Source organism: Peromyscus maniculatus, chromosome 3 (assembly GCF_049852395.1).
Source record: "Peromyscus maniculatus bairdii isolate BWxNUB_F1_BW_parent chromosome 3, HU_Pman_BW_mat_3.1, whole genome shotgun sequence".
In the NCBI taxonomy this organism is placed as follows: Eukaryota; Metazoa; Chordata; class Mammalia; order Rodentia; family Cricetidae; genus Peromyscus; species Peromyscus maniculatus.
This window is the reverse complement of record NC_134854.1, coordinates 109,887,724-109,909,687: the sequence shown is the minus strand read 5'-3', so window position 1 is coordinate 109,909,687 and position 21,964 is coordinate 109,887,724. Positions and strand designations below refer to the sequence as shown.

The following is a 21,964-nucleotide window of genomic DNA, read 5'->3' as shown; positions in this document are numbered from 1 at the left end:
GGGGGTGCGTGTGTGTACAACATGCAGGTGTGGAGGTCAGAGGACAAACTTGGGTGTTGGTTTTCAGGCACCGTCCACATTCTGAGACAAGGTCTCTCGGCGGCCTGAAATTTTGCCCCATGAGCAAGGCTTAGCGTGGTGCCTGACTTTTCCATGGACTTCAGAGATCCAAACCGACGTCTCCAGGCTCCTGAGGTTGAGCACTCTACTGACTGAGCCTTCTCCCCAGCTTCCTATTGCCTTCTGAGTCTCCCCAAAGTCCTGCCTTTCTTGCCATCCTCTGTTTGGGTCTCCTACAGATCCTGGGACTGGCAGTCTGGGCTCTCCTCAGGTTGGCCCTTGTGCACCTTTCTCACACCTCTGAAAAGGTCACCTGAACTGAGTCATGCCCCCCAGCAGTTCCTCTCAATGCTCTGAGAGCCTCCTGCACATGCGCTCTGGCCACCTTCTGCCTGGGCCCTCTCCATCTGTCTGGACAATAGCAGAGCTCCTACATTGTCTGGTTTAGAACCATCTTTGCTATTGAAGCCTCAGTTTACCTCCTGGGCTGTGCCAGGCAAGAGGGGTGGGTACAGCTCCACCTTGGCCTTTGTAGGTAGAAGAGCAGCTTCCCGTGTCTGTTTCCTCCTCTATGGCATGGCAGTGGCTAGAGAAGACCCTCTTGGGGCTAATGTGGGAATTGGAGCCACTGCATAGAACCCAGCCTGGAGGACACGTATGTTATTTCCTACTTGGGAGCTGAAGGCAAAAGGATCAGGAGTTCAAAGTCATCCTCCATGACAGCAAGTTAAAGGCCAGTCTAGACTGCATGAGACCCTCTCTCTAAAAGACAAGTTACTGTATAGGATAAGTTTAGAATCAAGTTTCCCACATAGATCCCACTGTCCACGTGTGCAGTGCTCACTGTGTTTCCACATAGATCCCACTGTCCACGTGTGCAGTGCTCACTGTGTTTCCACATAGATCCCACTGTCCACGTGTGCAGTGCTCACTGTGTTTCCCACATAGATCCCACTGTCCACGTGTGCAGTGCTCACTGTTTTCCACATAGATCCCACCGTCCACGTGTGCAGAGCTCACTGTTTCCCACATAGATCCCACTGTCCATGTGTGCAGTGCTCACTGTGTTTCCCACATAGATCTCAATGTCCACGTGTGCAGAGCTCACTGTGGTGAGATTGGACTTTCTGACTCCCTACTCACTCCAAGGAGAGTTCTCTCTAGCCTGGCCCTCAGCAGATGGGGAGATGATGCTTCAGAGCTTTAGAATGTGCACAAAGTTTAGTCCAGACTTCTCTGGCCCTGTCCTCTGCTGTGGCTCCCAGCCCGGCCTGAGTGGCAGCTCCTCTGTGGCCAAAGCACACACAGGGCTCTGCACTGGCACTGTCTTGTGGCTCGTGGCTCTGAAAGCCCACGTGGAGAACAGGAAGGGTTTGTCCTGAGGGTCCTTGTGAGGAAATGACCTCTGGCTGTTCCCTAGGGAGGAACTGTGGTCAGCGCCTATGTGTCTGTTCTCCTTCTCGGTTTCTGCTGGAGATGCACTTTTGACCACTGTGAAGCCTGTGGTGGTGTGGCCCAGACAGTCACCCCAGCTTGCATGTGGTGAAGGTGCGGGAAGGGAGCCAGGGAGAGCAGAAGGTTGACTCTTTACTGCATTCCTTCCAACTCCCCGAGTGAATGAGCAGCTTCCCCAATTTTATCTCATTTTTTAAAATCTCTTCCCTACTGCCCAGGTGTGGGTTGACATGCCTGTGACTCCAGTATTCTGGAATCTGAGGCAGGAGGATGACTGTGCTCAGAAATTCAGACCTACTCCAGGCAGTGCAGGATGAAATCTCAAATACAAGATAAAAATAAAAAAGAATTGAAATAGCTTGGAAGAACTAATGGAAGTGGTAAGTCAGAACGAGAAAGAAGTTGCAGCAAGCGGCCAGTGTGAGGCCTGAACAAGGGGGCCTTCTTGGGGTTCAAGGGATCTTTGCTATTGTGCTGGGAACTTTGTCCACAGCCTGGTAGTTTGGGCTGGTGATGGAACCCAGGACTTCACCAGTGCTGGGCAAGCATTTTGTCTGGGCTCCCTTTTGGCTGCTTCGTTTTCAATGTTTTCAGCGTTTCATCATGTAGTTGTACCTGTGTGTATGCCTTAGCATGCATCCGGGAACTTACACCCATGAAATCAGAACTTTGGGCCCCGGCACCTCAGTATGTGTATGAGAAAGAAAACAAACCTCGACAGTGCTGTGACCCAGTGTTCAGCACCTGGCGGTATTAGAGGGCGCTCTCTGGGGAGGCAGACTGCTCAGGTCCACAGCACTTTGGGCAGCGCAGGCAGGCAAGCAGGCAGGCAGGCTGGGAGGCATTTCTCTCCCTACTCTGCACTCTCAGGAATATCAACACAGTCAGTCTCTTGACCATGGACCTCCACTCATCTCCACCGGGGCCTGGCACACAGGAGCTGTGAGGTGAGTGAGCCAGGTGAAAGGCTCTTCAGCTATGGTCCTTCATGGAGCGACTAGTCCTGCCCCTCATCCCGCATGTGGAGGAGGTGGAGAAAACGCAGGACTGTTGATCAAAACCCTTTGAAGGACGCACTGGCCCCTTCCGTCTTCCCGCCCTTCCGCTCTCCCTGCCCTGGAGTCCAGGGCCCCAGGTGTTCAGGGTATAAGCTCTCTTGATGGTAGAGTTCTGTGAGCTCTCTGCCCCTCCTGTCCTTGCCTGGTCCTCACGCATCCCAGGTGAGGCAGGTGAAGGTCCTTCATCACTTTACCACTATCACACCTGGTCCCAGACGCCCCCTCCTGCCTCCACACAGGTGTTAGGCCTACGGACCAGCAGTTTCTTCAGGACCCACCCAGGGCCGACCCTTTATGGGCCCCGTCCCTCCTGGTGTCCCCCACGAATCCGCTCCTCCTTGAGCCTCGTGTTCCCCAGTGAACCAGGCATAAGCACATAGACCATGGCCCTCCATGTGCTCTGTTAGCCCTGCTCTTCCACGCTCATACCCAGAGCTCAAGCTATAAGGCCTTTTTGCTTTCATTATTTATTTTTGCCCGTGTGTGAATACGTGTGGGGTGCATGTGGCACGACACATGACTGGAAATCAGAGGATTCTTGGGAGTCGATTCTCTCCTTCCACCAAGTGGGCTTCAGGCAGAGGATTTGGAGACATCTTTCCAGGCTCAGGTGTAAAAGGCCCTTTGCTTGATTGCAGATTTCCATGCCCTAGCTCCATCCTTTTCCGCCCTCATTCTTGTCGAAGACCTTTTCATCATGGCCTCTCAAGGGGCTCTTCATCCGGTCCCTCTTTGTATAGCTCAAGGAGGCGCGACAGGTGTAAAGCCCGTGGACCCTAACCTGAGCGTGCGGCCCCTCCGTCCTCCTCCTGCTCTCCCAGGTCCTCCACAAGCCCCTCCCACCCAAGGCTCCGCCCCCGCCGGGACCCGCCCCCCCACAGCCAGGTGTGAAGTGTGCCCGGGGAAGGCCTTTGCCCATGGGCCTCTGCGCTCCCGCCGCACGCCCACCTCGTGCCCTCCGCGTGCCCCGCCCTCCGCGGCTTGGCGCACCTGAGGCGCAGCAGGTGCAAGGCCCTGGCCAGGCCGTGGCCTTGACCTGCCACCATGGACACAGCCCTGGCGTCCCCAGAGCCCTTCCTGGCCACCCCGCAGGCTGAGATGCTGGAGGAGCTGCTGCAGGCCCAGCTGGGGCCCCTGCCCCGGCTCGCCGCCATCTGTAGGCTCAAGCGGCTGCCCTCGGGCGGCTACTCCTCCACGGACGACCTGCATCTGGTGCTGGAGCGCAGGCGCGTGGCCAACGCCAAGGAGCGCGAGCGGGTGCGGGTCCGGGGCCACCTCACTCCCACCCCTTGCCTTCCCTCGCGGCCCTCCTGGGTGACTTCGTCTTCGCGAGGCTTGGCCCGGGTCCCCAGTAGCCTGCTTACACTGCACCTGAATGCAGCTGCGCGTGCAGGGCCGTGGGAGCGGCTGCCTCACCTGCTGACCCTCCTGGATGGTTCGGGGACAGAGGGAGCAGAGGGAGCCCCTCGCCAGTTTCAGACCCTGCACCGGGACAGGTGCTTTAGAAACAGTGTATCGGAGCCTTGGCCTCACATCTGTGGGTGCAGCTTGTGTGCTAAAGGGGTCCGCTGAGTCCTTTTTCCCTGCCTGGTGCATCCTGACCTCAAAGGGTGGCTGGGGCCTCTCGTGGAAGTTAATGTTACTTGTTAATTGTTTAAACACGTAAAGATTCATCTGCTTATATCTTGTGTGAGCGTTTCCCCTGCATACATGTATGTGCATCGTGTGTGTACCTGGGAGTCAGAAAAGAGAGAGTTGGTTTCCTGGAACTAGAAATCCAGACGTGTGTTGCCATGTTTGGCTTTTGGGAATTTAACCCAGGTAGTCTGCAAGAACAAGTGCTCTTAGCTGCCGAGCCATCTGTCCAGCCTAAGTTACTGTTTTATAAAATTTCATTATGTGCATGTGCACCTGAGTGCAGGGCCTGGGCGAGGGCCCTGGCGCTCAACTGTAATAAGCAGTTGTGTTTGGCTCTGGAAACCGAACTCTCTGGTCTTCTGCAAGAGCAACACATGCTCTTAATCTCTGAGCTGTCTTTCCAGCCCTCGTGGAGGCTACTCAAAGGCTTTGTGTGTTTGTTGTTGATATGGGGTAGTAACGTGTGACGTGTGGAGGCCAGAGGACAATTTCATGGAGTGGGTTCTCTCCTTCAATCTTTATATGGGATTTGGGGTTCAAATTCAGGCTGCCAGGTTTTGTGGCAAGCACTTTTACCCACGGAGCCATCTCTCTGGCACCCTCTCCCCCCAAGAAGTAAAAAAGCATAGTATCTCTTTATCTGAATTTGTGGTGGGCTGTGCTTAGAGCGGCACCTGCTGGTAGATTTTAGTATCTCAGGCAAAATTTGGTCCCAAAGCAGTCAAGGGAAGGCTTGGGGCCCCTTTGGCTCTGGGTAATCTTTGGGTTTGGCTGTAGCAAAGGTGACCCTGGAGCAGGAACTGAAGAGAGGAAGACTGAAGCGCACCTTTAGGCCTTCTCCTTATTCCTGAACTTCTAAGCCAAGCCCTTCAGAAATGGAGGTCTGGAAATGCAGTGGGAAGGACCATGTGAGGCAGAAGACTTCACAGGAGTTGGGGGACGGCTAAGAACCGAGAAGGATGCTCTTCAGGAGACTCTAGAAAGCTAACCCCGCTGTGATTTCAAGACCACTCTACTTTTTAACTTTCATTTAGAGAGCATAGTGGAGGTCACACTCAACCTTCTTCTGTGCTTTGGGGAAATGTCTGCAAGGCAATAAATATATCAGTGTGTCACTGTAGCTTTTTGCTTTCTAGATAAAAAATCTCAACCGTGGCTTTGCCAAGCTGAAGGCGCTGGTGCCATTTCTGCCACAGAGCAGGAAGCCCAGCAAAGTTGACATCCTGAAAGGTGCATCGGAATACATACGGGTGCTCGGCTCTGTTCTGGAAGGAGCAAAGGCCTCAGAGGTATAAGTGGTTAAAAATTCTAAAGCTGGGTGTGGGGGAGTCTTACATCCGGGAGACTGAGGCAGGAGGACTGCTATGAGTTCAAAGCCTTTCTATACTACAGAAGGAGACCTTGCCGCAATGAAAGTTAGCAGTTTAGAACGGTAGTGGCCACCATGTTTGAGCCATTTCTACCTGCCAGGTGCCATGCTAGGCAACTTACAGAAAACAGTCAACATTTGTTTTATCTGAACCCCACTTGGAGAAGATCAAAATATAGATCATGGCCATTTAGGTAAGTGTCAGGACTGGCTTTGAACCCAGGCATGCTCATCTATCTGTAGCCTCCCTGGCACAGTCTAGCACACCTGCCTGCTGGACTCTGATAGCTGGAGTACCAGGAGAGGCTCCCATCAAAGCTCTTTGTGGTGGCTGTTTCCTGACAGATTAGCCACTAGACAGGATCTGCTGACCATGCTTTATAAACCACGAGGCACCAGAGTGTCACTAATATCAGAAGGGTCAGTCAGCTCAGAAGCACCCTGTAGGCAGGAGGTGGTTCTGGCTGGTTCGTGGTCTGCTTCATGGACAGGCCTGAAAGAGTACCTGTCACCAGGGCAGGTAAGATAAGTCCCAGACAAAGGGCTTTACAACGAGGCCTGAAATGGTGCAAGAGCCAAGTCACCGGCGAGGAAAAGGACTGAGGAGCACAAAACGGGGTCATAAAACTGAGGAGAGAATCTTGGGAAATGAGGGTGGAGGGTGCTGAAGATACAGAGACTGGGGAGGAGAAGGTGGGGAGACGCCAGGCCCAGCACCTGGTAGGGAAGTGGGCTGCCAGCCAGCTTGTGGGGGTGGGTGGGGGTGGGGTGGGGGATGGTGGTGGCGGTGGCGGTGGGCAGTGTAAGTAAGTATTTGGGCTCAAGCAAACTTCAAGTCCATCTCTCCTGGTAGTGTGAGAATAGAAAGAAATAGGATAGATAGGAATAAAGAAAGTAAATGATGAAGTGGAAGCCTTCTCCAAGAGCAGAAGAGGAGAGGCTTATAGATGGAGAAACATTCGAGAAACTTACATGTAGTAGAACTAGAAGATTTTTGTGGTTTTTTTTTTTGGGGGGGGTGTCCACAAATCCTACTCAGGTGTCCGCTGGGAAGGAAGATCCTTGGACACCACAGGAGTGGGTTATTCTGTTGGTCACACTGGGCAGAAGCACAATGATAGTGTTTGTGCACTGTGCTGTTTTTTTGTTTTGTTTTGCTTTTTGTTTTTTTGTTTTTTTTTTTTTTTTTGTCAATGACACCAGCAGGCATCATCTGAGAGGAGAGACTCTCACCTAAGAAAATGTTTCCATGAGATCAGACTGTAGACAAGTCTGTGGGGGCATTTTCTTGGTTGATGACTGGTGTGGTACAGCTCAGCCCACTGTGGGTAGTGCCCTCCCCCAGGCTAGTGTTCCCAGGATATCTAAGAAAGCAGGCTGGGCAAGTCAGTTAAGCAATGATCCCCCATGGCTCCTGCTTCAGTTCCTGATCCGACTTCCCTCAGGGATGGAGTGTGGCCTGAGATTTATAGACACTCTTCCTCCCCAAGTTGCCTTTGATTACCGCGTTTTATCGTATAGCAATAGAGACCTTAAGACAGGGCACACACAGGCGGCCGCCTTAATTTTTACTGTTGGGTTTTGTTTTATGGGTTTGGTTTTGTTTTTTGAGACAGGCTAGCCTCAAACTTGTGATTGTCCTGCCTTGTCCTCTGGCATGCTGGGAGAGCAGGCACAGGCCACCATGGCCAATTCTCCCCTGTGTGTTGATATAACTGAAGTACTGCACTCCTTACAAACTATGGGCGTTGTCCAGACATGGTGCTAAATGCACTTAGCCATTGCACAGCACTGGAGGTTAGAGATCAGGGCAGCCTGATGGGCCTCTTCTCTCTTTATCCATGAGATGAAACCTTCAGATTTAGGGGTTTTGAACGTGTTGGTTTAAATCTTAAAATGTCTGACTGGCATGTTATACTGTTTGACAATCACTATGGTCTCTAGAAACAAGGCTCCGAGGAACAGACCCACAGTAGCAGACCCTCTGACCCTCACGTGTCCTCGGCTAGAGGGCTCTTGGGAAACGCTACCCAGCCTACCAGCTGTGCAAGTGACTTGAAGAAAGAAGAAGAGGGGCCTTGGGCATACGGTGGCCACAGTGAGCCATTGTACACCTGTCATCAGAGCACAGCACCCGTGACGAGGAGTTACTTCATTCATCAAGAGTCTGATGAAAGATTTCTCCTAAAATAGTCATGTATAATTTGAAAAGCTCCAAAAGATTTACTGAGATGGTTATTTTCCATGTAAAACATGATTAAAATGAGATGATTTGGGAAAGGAGTTTGCTTGTCTGGAGATGATTGTGTTCCCAAATTAATCAGTAGGCACATGGGGAGAAGGTCTTCCTCCAGAGCCACACAGCCCACATGGAAGGTTTGTTCCTTCTTTTGTTAAAGGCGTGTGTGTGTGTGTGTGTGTGTGTGTGTGTGTGTGTGTGTGTGTATGTATGTATGTATACAGTACCCACAGAGACCAGAAGAGGATGCTAGATATCCTTGAGCTAGGATTACTGGTGGTGGTTAGCTGCCCAAAGTGAGTGCTGAAAACTCGGGTCCTCTGGAAGAGCAGCAAATAGTTTTAACTGCTGAGCCACCTCTCCAACCCCTGTAGCTTATTTCTTTCAGGCCCTTATTTAACACAACAAAAGGCTTTCTAGATTCTTCTAGTTTCCAGAAAAAGAAATATATAGTTTGCCATGCCCCTCTAGGTGATATTGGTTGATTATTTTGTTTTTGTTTGTTTGGTGGAGGGTGGCTATAAGGTCACATTTTATAAGTAATAAGTGTGACTTCTCTGGGTTCAAAGGGCCAGTTTTTGTCTGTGGTATAGACCATCTAACCCATGCCATGTAGTAAATATTACTGACATAAGAAAGGCTCGACACTGACTGAGCCAAGCCACTGTCACCAACACGCTCACTGAAGAGCAGGGGCACAGAGGTGGAGGGGGTATCATGGGAAGCAGTTAAATGGCAGTTGAAAGTCAGCCTGGAGGAAGACTGCTGAGGTTCAGACACTTATTTTGCCATCTGCTAGCTGTGTGACCTTGCGCAAGCTACTGAACCTCGGATCCATAATTGCTCTACGTGTAGCGCAGGAATAGTAATTGTATCTATCTTGTATATAGACTAATGGAGACTCAGGTGATGGAGAGTATCTGGCGCAGTATTTGCCAGGTTAGTGTTCACCTAGATGGTCGTTGCTCACTCTACGGAGCCACAGGAAGCTCAGCTCTGCAGGAAGAGCCAGTGCTCTGCCCTAGGCCTTCTGTCTACCCAGCTGACTTTTTTTTTTTTAATTTCCTGAATTTATTGTTTCTCCTCTCCTCACAATAGTCTGTGAATTCAGTTTGTTATTTTCATACTGGTATTGTTTTTGGTTTTTTTTTTTTTTTGCAGCTTTTTAGAAACAATTTTTTTTCCTTTTTTTTGTTATATATATTTTTTATTTTACAATACCATTCAGTTCTACATATCAGCCATGGGTTCCCCTATTCTCCCCCTCCCACCCCCTTCCCTTACCCCCAGCCCACCCTCCATTCCCACCTCCTCCAGGACAGGTCCTCCTCCGAGGACTGTGATCAACTTGGTAGACTCAGTCCAGGGAGGTCCAGTCCCTTCCTCCCAGACTGAGCCAAGCGTCCCTCCCAGCTGACTTTTTCTTCTCATTCTGATTGGCTTTCTAAAGACTTCCTGAGTCCATGCTTAGCCTAGACGTTCCTAGTATGGCCGATCGAAATAAAAACTGTCTCTTGGAACTAGAGTGTAGCTGGAGTTTTTCTTTCTGGGCCCCACCAAGCCCCGGCAGTCCCATAGCCCACTTATAAACTTATAGACGCTTATATTATTTAAACTGTTTGGCCTAATGACTCAGGCTTCTAGCTATCTAGTTCTTATATCTTAAATTAACCCATGTCTATAAATCTATACCTTGCCACATGGCTTGTGGCTTACCAGTATCTTACATATTGGTACTCATGGCGGCAGCTGGCAGCGTCTCCTTCCACTTCCCAGAATTCTCTTCTTTGCTTGTCCCGCCTATACTTCCTACCTGGCTACTGGCCAATCAGCATTTTATTTATACAGAGCAATATCCACAGCACTAGAGAGGTGGTTTAGTGGTTAGAGCACTGGCTGCTCTTCTAGAAGACCTGGGTTCAGTTCCCAGCACCCCCATGGTGATTCACAACCACATGTAACTCCAGTTCCAAAGGATCCAGTGCCTTCTTTTGGTCTCCATAGGCACTGCGTGCACATGATACACATACCTAGCATGCAGGCAAACACTCCTACACAGACCGAAAAAATAAACCTCTCTTGTAAGTCCATGGTAGGGGACAATTTCTGTTGTCATGTGTGAGTGGATGGGCATGACTGAGCCTGAAAGAGAGGAAGAGCAGCCCCAACCCCCGCCATAGGCTTCCCCACCTACCTAAGCTAACAAGCACAATGCTCCGCAGAATGACCCTCATTCTGATGTTTTCATGCCATTCTTCTAGTCCTTTGAGCCCGGGCCAGATGGGAGTCTGGGTAATGGCAGAGCAGCCTGGGCTCGGCAGCACCACAGCAAATGGATGAGGTCCTTATTTTCTAAGGATAACAGGTCCTGAATTTGTTTCAGAAAAAGGAAAAAGACTTATTTCTCTGGGATTTTCATTTTTTTGGTTGGTTGTTTTTTGTTTCGTTTGTTTGCAATAAGGTCCTGCAGTGTAGCCTAGGCTCGTCTCAGACTCATGATCCTCCTGTCTCAGCCACCTGAGTCCTGAGATTTCAGACGCATGCCAGCATGCCTAGCACTATTTGGTCATTTTAGCTAGCCAAGAGCATGTCACTTCTGTGAACAAAGAACATACTGCATATTTGAGATTTTTTTTCCCACTGGACATGTGGCTTCTGTCAGAGATGACTTCTGAGTCGGGTTATAAGAAGCACTATTTTTTTTTTGTGCAGGTGCATTCTAGGATTCCATTCATTTAATTAAGAATGTCATATCCACTGAAATTTAAAAAGAGTAGTTTGTTTTTGGACAGGATCTTGTGTAGCCCAGGTTGGCCTTGAACTTCTGATAGACATCCTTCATTATCTCAGTACTGGCGTTACAGACACATGCCATCAGATCCCGCTTACGTGATGCTGGAGATCAAATTCAGGGCTTTGTGCAAGGTAGGCAGGCACTGCACTGTGACCCCTCAACAGGTGGCCTCTCTCCACCCACTGATGCTGGGTGCTAAGGACTCTAAATCAAGTCCTGGTGTTTGCAAAGCAAGTGCCCTTACTCATGGGTCACCCTCACCCCCAGCCCTTTGAGCTAGCTTTATTTGACTATAAAAGTCTTAGGTTTCAGCCCAGGTTATCTACAGGGGTGCTGCATAGGGTTCCAGAATACTCCCTGGGTACCCCGACTGAGCACACTGTGGCAGCTGTCGAGGCTCTCTAGACTGAAGTATTCTTTCAGAGTGCTCAGCAGGTGGGGTGTGGCCTTGCCAGCTTTGCTCTGCACAGGTAGCGCCCTTCCATTTGCCTTCAGAGAGGATCTGGAGAATGGCATTCCTGGGGCTGGCAGCGATAGCATTTGGGAGGATTTAGAGATGGGGTCAGAACGGGCTGTGCCAGATCAGCAGCATTCCTGGGAGGCAGGATCAGAATGAAGTTCACGAGCATCTGCTGAGGCAGGGGTGGGGGTCGAATTTTTAGCTTCTGGAGCTGGAGTAGTTTCCCTGGGGACTAAAGCCACCCATTTTTTGATGGGGGTTGCGCGTGAGCCATGAGAAGCCACATACCTAGTCTGAGTAGGAATTGGATTTATTTCAAGGCTTGGGAGGGATTTGTTTAAACAGTTTCTGGTGTAGTTCTTTTTGCTGTGTTAAGGTTGGCGTTGCATTGATGGGGGTGTGGCAACTGTCCTGCCACTGTTCGTCATTTGTGACTAGTTGAGAATCTTACAGAGTACAGGGCTCCAAATCATATTCAGACTTGGCCTACAAAACTATGGAGATTGTATCTCAGGAAAATGCCCACCTTTAATTTTGGTGTGCAGCGGCAAATTGCTTTAGCAGTCGATGGTTGTGTTTGAGTGTAAGCACCCACAGTGGAACAAGAGGGACCTAGGGGAGAGGAGCAAGCCCCGAGAGATTCGTGCCAAGCAGGTGACTGCTGTGGGCAGCTGGCTGAGAGACAGTGTAGAAGGTGCCTCTTGGGGTCTTTCCAATACTCAGGAGTGAGGAGCTGGTGCCAGGGTGCTAACCCCTTCAGTGACTCCAGCATGCCCTGAAGAAGGCTGCTAGACATCAAATTGGTGGACAGTGGATGTGGATTCTGCAGTGGTTACCTGTCCTCATGTGAGTGACAAAGTGTCACCCTTAGAGCAACACATTAAATTCTTCACAGTTTCTGAGGGTGGGGAGTTGAGTGTGGATGTGGTATCACCTGGTCCTCTGCCTCCAGGTCTCATGTGAAGCCTCCACCGGGGAATGGTCTGCCTTTATACACACGTGGTTGTTGGCAGAATTAATTCCCTCTCGGGCTTTTGGACTAAGTGCTTCTAGCTGGTGAGAATGGTGTTGCCCTCAGCTTTCCACCATATAGGCCTTCCCAAAATGTTTCCCTCACAAAAGCATACACGCTAGGAAGGCAACCAAAAGACTCTTTAGTCACAGGAGAAGACTCTTATGACTGGAACCACAGATGGGAGGTATCTGGACTGGTTTGTATTTTGTCAACTTGACACAAGCTAGAGCCATTTTGGAAGAGGGATCCTCAGTTGAGAAAATGCCTCTACCAGATTGGCCTATGGGCCATTTTATTGATTGAGTGATGTGGGAGGGCCCGGCTCACTGGCGGTGGTGCCACCTCTGGACAAGTGGTCCTGAATGGTATAAGAAAGGCTGAGTAAGCCATGATGAGCAAGCAGGTAAGCACTACTCCTCCATGGCCTTTGCATTGAGTTCCTGCCTTGTCTTCCCTGGATGATGGACTACAAGCTGTAAGATGAAATAAACCTTTTCCTCCCCAAGCTGCTTTTGGTCATGGTGTTTTATCACAGCAGTAGAAACTCTAAAATGGCATCCCACCACCTTAGCTGAAGAGGTGGGTCAGAGGCAAATCAGTCCCACCAGCAACTCAGGGATGAATCCCAGGAGGATAGCGATCCTTGAGGCCATCTTAGAAGCTCCATGACAAAGTGCGGTGTGCCTGCTGCACGGCCGTCTCCTCTCCCTACAGCGACTGCTGACGGGCATTAAAAGGACTTGGAGCCGAGAAATCATCTTAATGCAAATCTGTCAGAAAATCAAGCTTTAAAGTGCATCTGGCCTCTAGGGGTCACCCAGCTGCGGTGTCCAGGTCTGACCTAGGGTGTCCAGAGCTCTTCTGTCCCTGGTCAAAGAGGGCCAGGCATGTTGGGCTTTCAGAGTGCTTCTGGGACAGCTGGCACCAACAACATTTCTACATTTCTACCAACAACAATTCTAGAATTGAGTGAAAATGCCCGCAACACCAGTGGAGATTTCACAGGCTGCTAATGCAGAATTGGGGCAATTCCTGCTTCCCGTCAGACATTTGAGTGAGTCCTGAAGCCTTAGGAGAAGAGGGACACATTTGATTTTTTTCATGCTTTGAAAATGCTGTGATGGCTTGGGAGGAGGGTCACCGTCTAAGTGAGTAGAGGAGAGTTGCCACCACTTTGTTCCAGTTCTGCCTTTGGGAAAGGGTACAGAGCCTCACTGTGTGGCCTTGAACTTGATATGTGGCTCAGGCTGGTCTCAAATCTGTGGTTTCAGGCTTTCAGTAGTCTTCCTGCCTCTGGCTCTTAAATGCTTGGATTATAGACATTATCTACCATGGCCAGTTTCTAGGGCAGTTTCAGAAAACCCGTTCTTGTTCCTGTTGGGAAGTAGAGGCCATCATAAGCTCTGGGGCAGCGTGCTTGGTTTAAAATCCCGACTGTGCCATGTACTAGCTGTGTGGTCTTGGATAAGTTCTCTATCTACTTTGCCTCAGCTTCTTCAGTTAAGAGGGGATGATAACACTGCCTACCTCTTGGAGTTCTTCTGAGGACTGAATAAGGAAAACAGTGCATAAAGCCTTTGGACGGTGCTGGGAGCCAAGCAGGGTCTTGGTTTGAGAACACCAGTGTCCAGAATGAGAGATTTCAGTGTAACAGAGACGGCTGGGAGGGTTTAGGAAATGGTCCCTGATTTCCTGTTGAGGTTCTGTTCAGGAAAGGAGTCTGCTTTATCTTTCATTTCAGGGAATTCTAAAAAGGGGCTCCCAGATTCCCTGGGGTTCTGATGGGGCATGCTACTCCATACTTCCTTGGTTGTGGAGCTCTGGACATAGGTACCAGAGAGGGGAGAGTTCATCCTTGTGGCTTGTTCTGTTAAGTTTTAATGCAGAGTGACAGAAACCAACATGGAAATGTGTGAGAAGCTGTGCAGGTGGAGAGGTGTGGGACCAGGGGCATGATGTGTGGGTTTAGGGAGAACTGCAGAGAAACAGTTGTTCTGACATTTGAGCTGCATGCCTGCCAGCTGTTGTGGGGTTGTTGTTGTGGGTGTCTCCACTTTGCCTCAGTCCTCTCCTGCCCCACCTCTGTACTACTGAGTACTGGAACTTTGGACCTCATGTGTATCAAGCGAGCACTCTACCACTGGGCCACAGTCCTAGTCCTAGAATGCCCATTCTCATATGCCTGTATGCAAGGGAATCGTCAGAGTCCTTGTTTAAAATATGTGTGGGTGAGGGGGATAGCGTGGTGAATGTTCTAGTTTCATTGTATTGCCATGACAGGCACCAGGAACAAAAGCAACTTGGGGAGGAAAAGGTTTATTTGACCCACACTTCCAGACCACAGTCTACCAAGAGAAGTCAGGAGAGGCACTCAAGCAGGAAGTGGAAGGAGAAACCGGGGAGAAATGTTGCAGGCTGGTTCATTCAGCCAGCTGGAGTTCTTATATAGGCCAGGCAGGACCACCTGCCCAGGGAATTGTGTTGCCTACAGTGGCCTGAGCCTCCCTACACCAATGAACAATCAAGGAAATCACCCCGCAGACATGCCCACAGGCCAATCTGATCTGGGCAATCCTGCAATAGAGGCTTTCCTCTCAGATGACTGGAGGACAGCAGTTCTCAACCTGTGAGTCTCAGCCCCCCCATGGGGTTTGCGTATCAGATATCCTGCATAGCAGATATTTACAGTATGATTCATAGCAGTAACAAAATTACCGTTATGTGTAGCTGAAAGTTTTCTCCTGGTCCCGCCCAGCTCCCACAGCCCTGCAGTCCCAAGACCCAAGTAACACACAGAGGCTTATATTATTTTTAAACTATGGCCATGGCAGGCTTCTCACTAGCCAGCTCTTATATCTCAAATTAGCCCACAACTATTAAGCCATGTATTGCCACATGTTCCGTGACTTTACCTGTGTCCCATTACATGTTGCTCCTTGGGCAGCAGGATGGTGTCTCCCCCTGCCTTCTTCCTGTCTCTCTCTTTGAATTTCCCACCTGCCTCTAAGCTGCCTTGCCATAGGTTAAACGGCTTTATTTATCAACCAATCAGAGAACACATATTCACAGCATACAGAAAGGCATGCCCCCATCAGTTACGAAGTAGCAATGAAATAATTTAATGGTGGGGGGCACCATAATGTGAGGAGCTGCATTAAAAGGTCACAGCATTGGGAAGGCTGAGAACCACTGCCCTAGACTATAGAAAGCTAATCAAGCTTACTAGGACCGTGGGTAGGTAAGATGCTTGCTGAGAAAGCAGGAGGACCTGAGTCCTGATCCCCAACACCGTAGTAAAAGCCAAACACGGCACCGTGTGTTTCCACATTTGTGCTACTGTCTGGCCAGTCAGCCTAGCCAAGACAGCAACTTCCAAATTCAATGAAAGATGCTGTAAAATAATGTGGAATGCGATAAATAAACAAAACACCTGAGATCAACTTCCGGTCCATACAAATGTCCGTTCTTGGGCCACTTCCGGAGATTTGGGCGCTGCTAACTGTGCTGGGCCCCTGAGGGTTGCTGTTGGGAACTTCAGAAGAGCAGAGCTGCCCGGGTCTGGTTTGACATCAGTGGCCAGAGGCGGATCATTTTGACAGGCACGCTTCTAAAAGCTTCGGGAGTGAATCGCATTTAGGGGGTTTAGAGGAAGCAGGCTGGAGGTGTAAGGCCCTGATTGCCTGGGGCATCTTATTTTCCAATCCTGCCACAAACATTAGAAAAGGCCTAGGTGACAAATGCCTTAGATTCGGGTCACTTTCTAGCAGCAGACAGGCTCACAGAGTTAGGTGGGGTCCTCAAGGTCACAGTGCTGGGTAGTGGCAGGTCTAAAGTTGGCTCCCCACTCAGCCACTGGGGTCTCTCCAGGGAGGGGATAGGAAGGTGTGCAAGGGGCCAGGGGAGGCAGAGGCAGTGCATGTTGTAAGAGTGAGCCCCCAGCCTAGTTGAAGAGGGGGTTAGAATCAGAATCAATCTAGTCACTAGCTAGCAACACTGAAAGTTACTTTCCCAAAGGCAAGATGTCCTTCTGAGGCCCTAAATAAAAATAAAATATACCCTGAGTGTGAGACAAGTGTGGCTTACTCGGGGCTTCTCCAGAGGGGCAGGTTCTGCCTTGGGCCAAGGCTGCTGCAGGGCGCGGGCGGGCGGGGACGCTGCAGTGAGCCGGGCTCTGGAGGGGGCGCTGCGCACTCGTCCGGCCCTTTGTCAGCGCGCACTGCCGGGAGCTCGCACTTCTTCCAGCCTCCTGCGGGCTCTGGACTTGACTCTGACTGCAGCGCTGGTCGCGGGGACGCGGATCTAGGGCCTTTGTCCGGAGCTGCGGGATGCGCGGGAAGCGCCACGCAGCAGAGTAGCTGTGCGCCAGGGAAGCGGGTCCCCGAGCCGAAGAACACCGCCCAGCAGTGCTGGGGGCTCCTGGGGATGGATGCGAGGCCGCCGCGTGCGAGGTAGGGCACCAAAGAAGGAGCAGGGTGGGCACTACGGCGGGCGGATCCCCAGGATGCTGGAGCCACAGAATGACGGCGAGCTCCGCTGCAGCCGGGGAGTGGCTGCGCCCGCGCAGGAGCGGACGCCTGGGTACACCTGCGGCTCTAAGGATCTGTCACACTGAGCTCTGGAGATGGGCCTGCATGCGGGCATAGGGTATTCCTGGGTCCGTGATGCCTGTTGGTGTAGCCTTCTCGGAGGGCCTCCCGAGCCGAGCCGAGCCGCCGCCCTGCCGGATTCAGGCAGGATGCTCGCCTGCTCAGCTGAGCGCACTGGGGTCCAGATTCACAAGATGCACCTGCCTGGCTGCATGCAGTGGGGTTGGCAGGGCAGATGCAGAAGATGGGAGATTGACATCTGGACGCCTAGGGTTGGGCTTTTTATGTTGTCCCAAAGCTTTGGGGGTGGAGTGGGGGAGGCCACTGTCCCTGAGGAGGTGCTACCAGCTAGTTCATCTTTAGTGCCCACCTTTTCTTGCTCTCGTGTTCCCTCTCCTCCCCATCTGCACCCCAGGGGGAAGCAGAGAAGGCCACTCTGGGTCCAGGGTCCAGCAGTTACTTGTTTTGAAATCACAACCACAGCCTGCCAGGTGTTGGGGGAAGGGAGGGCAGGGTAGGGCAGGGCGACTGCTTTAGGATGCCAGTCAGGCCTGCAACTGGCCTATTGTCTGGGCTTTTCAGGCCCGTTCTACCCGTACTCTCCCTCCCCTGTCAGAAGTGAACAGATAAACACATAAAAAGGCAAGTCTCAGCCCACACTGTCAAATTCTTTTAAAAACTGTCTTTGTGACACACACATCATTACCACCCTTCTCTTCATGCCCACTCCTCCTTTGACAGTTTGTCATCAAGAGCTAAGCGTCTCGGATGAGCTTATGAATAATAGAAATCAAACCTCAGGTTCTTGTGTGGAGATTTCTGACTCTGGGAGAGGAAGGGCTGGTTCTCCATCCTTGCCAGAGCAGAGGGACAGGGAGAGGGTGCCTCAGCTCCTTCCACTGCATTGGAGCTGGTTGGGGCCATCATGTGTTTAACTTGCGCTTTGAGCGGTATTTGCTCGGAACAGCATTTACGAGTTATGTTTCACGTCCGGAAAGAATACCTGGCCAGCACCCGGAGTAAAGGTGCTTAAATGACGATGGCCGGAGAAAGCAGCCAACGTGTCAGAATTGCGCTACCCCCCGCCCTCCCAGAATGAGGATAACTGGGGTTAGAGAGTCCGACTGTTGGATATTTTTTGCTCTTTTCAAAACACTGCTTGGTGGTGCTGGAGATGGCACCCCTTGAGCACAGTAAGCAGGTGCTCTGCCGCTGAGCTACACCCCCAGTCCAGGGTGAGTGCCTTCTGCCCTTCATTATGTAAAATGGGCAGATGTTGCTTGGTGCCTTTGGACCAGGACCTTGCCTAGCACCCTCTCTCCTCCCTACCTGAGGTACAAGTAGTGACAAACTCCTCACTGTGAAGACGGCACAGTATGTTTTAAAAACCCACAGGTTAATCATTCTTTGATCCAAAATCTACAACAGTTTCAGTGAAAGCCCCATGTTCGTTCTTGTCCATCAAAGCACCCAGTCTGATTGGAAATGGGCTTGTCCCAGACCTATTACGGAACCTTGTATAGATACCATTACGTTCATGGGCCCTGGGCCTGGGGTAGAACTCACTTTAAACATTACTATATTGTTGGAGATAGCAAAACTCAGATTCTTAATTTTTTTTTTTTTGGATAAGTTCTCAATATGTATCCTAGGCTGACCTCAAACTCATCATCCTCCTGTCTCAGTTTTCCAAGTGTTGAGATGACAGGCTTGTACCATGAGGCTCAGACAAACCACAGCTATTTTTAAAGTGTACAGATGGTCATGTGTATGTGTTTGTGTGTTGGTGGAGGATTTATGTTAAAGTTTAAAATATATTTGTGACATTGAAAAATATATTTAATGCCTACCTTGTTTCACAAGGGATTTGAGACAGTTTACAAGGATTCATAAAATATAACAAGGTAACCTAGCAAAGTATAAAGGAAGCGAGATAGAATTAAAGCTAGCTGAGGAACCTTCCAGGAACTCGGGGGAAGGTAGCTGACCAGCCCACATGTCTGTGTTTTATTTGTGAACATATTCAGTCATTGTTTATTCAGTAAACATTTGTAAGAACCTACTAGCCCCCTGATTTGGTGAGAAGTTCTGGAGACAAAAAGGTGATATAAATAGTCATGGACTCCACCCTGATAGCTTTTCAGGACACATGCAAGAAGGCATAGTAACAAAGGAATCTCTCAACTGCATCATATTTGTGCATGCAACAATACAAGCTGTGATAAGCATTGTCTTGAATAAACACAAAACGTCACTCCTCCAGAGTATAAAACAGAAGAACTTCTTAAGAGAAGCAGGGGAGCAGAGCCATTCTGTATTCCAGGACCAAGAAGGCCCCACTCCCAGACACAGCAAGTGGGACGAGGTGCTCCATTCTCCCCTTGTCAGGCACAGGGCAAGTTTCACAGGCTTGGTCTGACCTCAGGTCTCTCGCATTCCTGGTGTTCTGAGGCTATATACATTTCCAGGGACCTATGTATTCTCTAAAATGAGTCACTTTATCCTAGTGATAATCTTAGCTAATTCATAATGAGAAATGTGTTCCAGATTGTCTTGGGGCCAGGCTTTTGTTGTACGTTGCCCCGTCAGAGCAGGGCACAGGCCTGACGAATCAGTCACAGTATGGGCGAAGGGAGGGGCATTTGACCAGAGCGCACAGAAGAGGAGGAGGCTGGTCTGTACAGAACAGAGGCCGGCCAGGCTCAGAGGAACAGCTCCTGACGATTACTGCCATTGGTAAGGGATGAGAGGGTCATGCCAAATGCACCTTCCCCTACACCAACTTGGGGCCATTTATTAGTAGCAGTTGGCTTAGTGAAAGTGTGATGTAGAAGTTGCACCTGTTGATTTTTGAATAACTGGCCTGGATTTCCATTACTGCAGATGGATTGACTCCTATTAAGTACCTTACACCCAGGCAATTGGGCACAATGGTGAAATGGAGCTCAACTGCCTGGTGGTTGTACTTACTAGCTGTGGGAGTTTGGGCAAGTTAACTTGCCTCTCTGTTCTCAGAGCCCCCTGATGACAGCAAGAGACTCAGTGTATGATATCGCTTTCCTAAGGGCTGATGAGTTTTATAAATGGGAATCTCAGGACACAGACTGACACTCCTTAGGCATTAACAGTGACTATTTTTATTACTGTAAAATGAAACAGCAACCGGTTCATGTAGGCACTCCAGGGTGGCTTGGTAGCAGAATTTTAAATTATATCTGATTATCTTCAAGTGGCTGTGTGTTCAGAGGGGCTATTAGCATTGTTTTGTAGGCATGCTGTGAGCCATGTCTGTACTGCCGTTGTCAAAGTCAAGTGCAAAAAATGTCAGTGAGGAGAAGTGACCTGAGGCATCCTTTTTCCATTGTTTTGTCTTTGAGACAGAATCTTTGTAGCACTAGCCTATACCTGCTGCTGGCCTAGAACTGCTTTGTGGCCCAGGTTGGTCTCAGTCCTGCTGTATGGGATTACAGGCTTGAGGCACCACGCCCACCATTGTTAAAATCAGAATGGTGCTTAGTTTTCACCGAGACTCTATTACTCCTTTCTGTAAATCAGATTGTGTGTGAGACAGTTTAAAATTTATTGTTGATTGTTTAGATGGTTTTTTGTTTTTGTTTTGTTTTGTTTTTGTTTTGTTTTGTTTTGTTTGTTTTGAGACATTGTAGCCTAGGCTGGTCTGGCTCACTGACATGGGCTCATAGCAACACTCTGGCTTCAGCTTCCCAAATGCAGGGATTACAGACATGAACCACCACACCTGGCTTGCTTGGGCATTAAAATTTTATTACCCATAGTTAGTGTGTCCGTGTGTTTGTGTATGCGTCTGTGTACATAGGTGCCGCAGTCCACACGTTTGAGTTAGAGAATACCTAGTGGGAGTCGGTTCTCTCTTTACAGCATGTGGACCCAAGGATGGAATTCAGGTGACCACACTTGTTGCTTGGCAAGTGCGTTCACCAATTAAGCCAGCTCACTGGCCCTATGGACATTTTAGCTACTCAAAATTATGAGAATATGCATATTCAAGTTATATTTTACTGAAGGTGCCAAAATTCACCTGGGCTGTCCCTTGAGTCCCTGAGAAGCATTGTTCCCCTTCAAGGGGGATTTCTGTCTCACTGAAGCCTTCTGAACTATGTTCTGGGACACAGCCAGGATTGTTGAGGTACAATTCTGAATCTTTAAAAGAAATTGCAATGCCAGTGTTCCCATGTTCGACTTATCTGCTGAAGGATTAGCCTGGAAGACTTTTCGGGCTGTAGCATCAAAAATGACTACTGTCCTCAACCACCCCCAAGTCCCTCACACTCAGATGGTACCCATGAAATGGCAAGAAAGAGTTACCCTAGCCTTGATTCTCTGATGAACCACATGGGAACAGTTTACAGATGGTATCAAATACAGTGAAAACAAAGACACGAAGTTCAATGGTATCAATTAAAACTAATTTATTGACAATCTTGCAAGTGGAGGTGGAGTTTTCTGTTCCAACCACCCGGTTCAAAATACTCACACAAAAGCTTATATTAACTACAAAATGCTCAGCCATTAGCTCAGGCTTATTTTTAACTAGCTCTTATATTTAAATTAACCAATTTCTATTCATCTGTGTATTGCCACGTGGTCCATGGCTTTACTGGTTCTCTGGCATCTTGTTTCTTGGGCAGCCGGCTCGATTCTTTCTCGATCCCACCCCTCTTCATCCCAGTCCTCAGTTTGATTGTTCCGCCTAAACTTACCCTGCCTTGCCATGGGCCAAACAGCTTTATTATTAACCAATGAGAGTAGTACATACTCACAGCATACAAAAGGATCACTCCACAGTGCAATCTTATTCTTATCTATCTGGTTTCCAAAATCATTATTTTAATTATATTACGTTATGGGGTATGGTGCAGTGAATTGTTCTATATATGGAGTGAGTCATTATTGACTCAAGATAGCTGATGTGCTCAGCTCCTGAGAGGTCTTTTGGTTCTGACCACCATGTACTAGCATGCTTCTTTGTGGGCTCACTGTGGCGCTCCCACACATCTCCAATGTATTCTGACAAAAAAGGCAGTAATGCTTCCACCCTCTGATGGCTTCGCGTTTGCAGCCTTCTAGCCCCTGTCTTTTAGCTAGTGTGAAACTTGGAATAGGTTGTTGCAAGCTGTCATCCCCTTATGGTGCCATGGAAACCAGAACTTCCTCCTTTTATCAATTGTGTCTGAGTACCTGTTTCCTAACCTCCTCCTAATCCTCTCCAATCCATGCATTGCAGCCTCTGAACGTCACTATTATGCATTCT

General features: G+C 49.5%; 2 protein-coding genes across 2 annotated transcripts in view; both read left to right on the top strand.

The window, feature by feature from the left end:
• The first annotated feature begins 3,617 nt into the window (after positions 1-3,617).
• On the top strand, positions 3,618-7,860 carry Figla (folliculogenesis specific bHLH transcription factor). The gene is made up of 3 exons (XM_006998309.3): positions 3,618-3,830; positions 5,348-5,500; positions 7,525-7,860. The coding sequence occupies exons 1-3, from the start codon at positions 3,618-3,620 to the stop codon at positions 7,771-7,773; spliced, it is 615 nt and encodes a 204-aa protein (XP_006998371.1). The 3' UTR covers positions 7,774-7,860.
• An 8,360-nt stretch (positions 7,861-16,220) lies between these two features.
• Positions 16,221-21,964, top strand: part of Add2 (adducin 2) — a 108,034-nt gene continuing 102,290 nt past the window's right edge. The window contains exon 1 of the mRNA XM_042273617.2: positions 16,221-16,536. The gene's annotated coding sequence lies outside the window, so the exon portion shown is untranslated. The remainder of the gene's footprint in view (positions 16,537-21,964) is intronic.

Coding starts and splice junctions, on each gene's coding strand:
- Figla (XM_006998309.3), top strand. CDS start 3,618: ATGGACACAGCCCTGGCGTCCCCAGAGCCCTTCCTGGCCACCCCGCAG. Junction 3,831..5,347: donor ACGCCAAGGAGCGCGAGCGG/GTGCGGGTCCGG, acceptor TTTGCTTTCTAG/ATAAAAAATCTCAACCGTGG. Junction 5,501..7,524: donor AAGGAGCAAAGGCCTCAGAG/GTATAAGTGGTT, acceptor TATGGTCTCTAG/AAACAAGGCTCCGAGGAACA.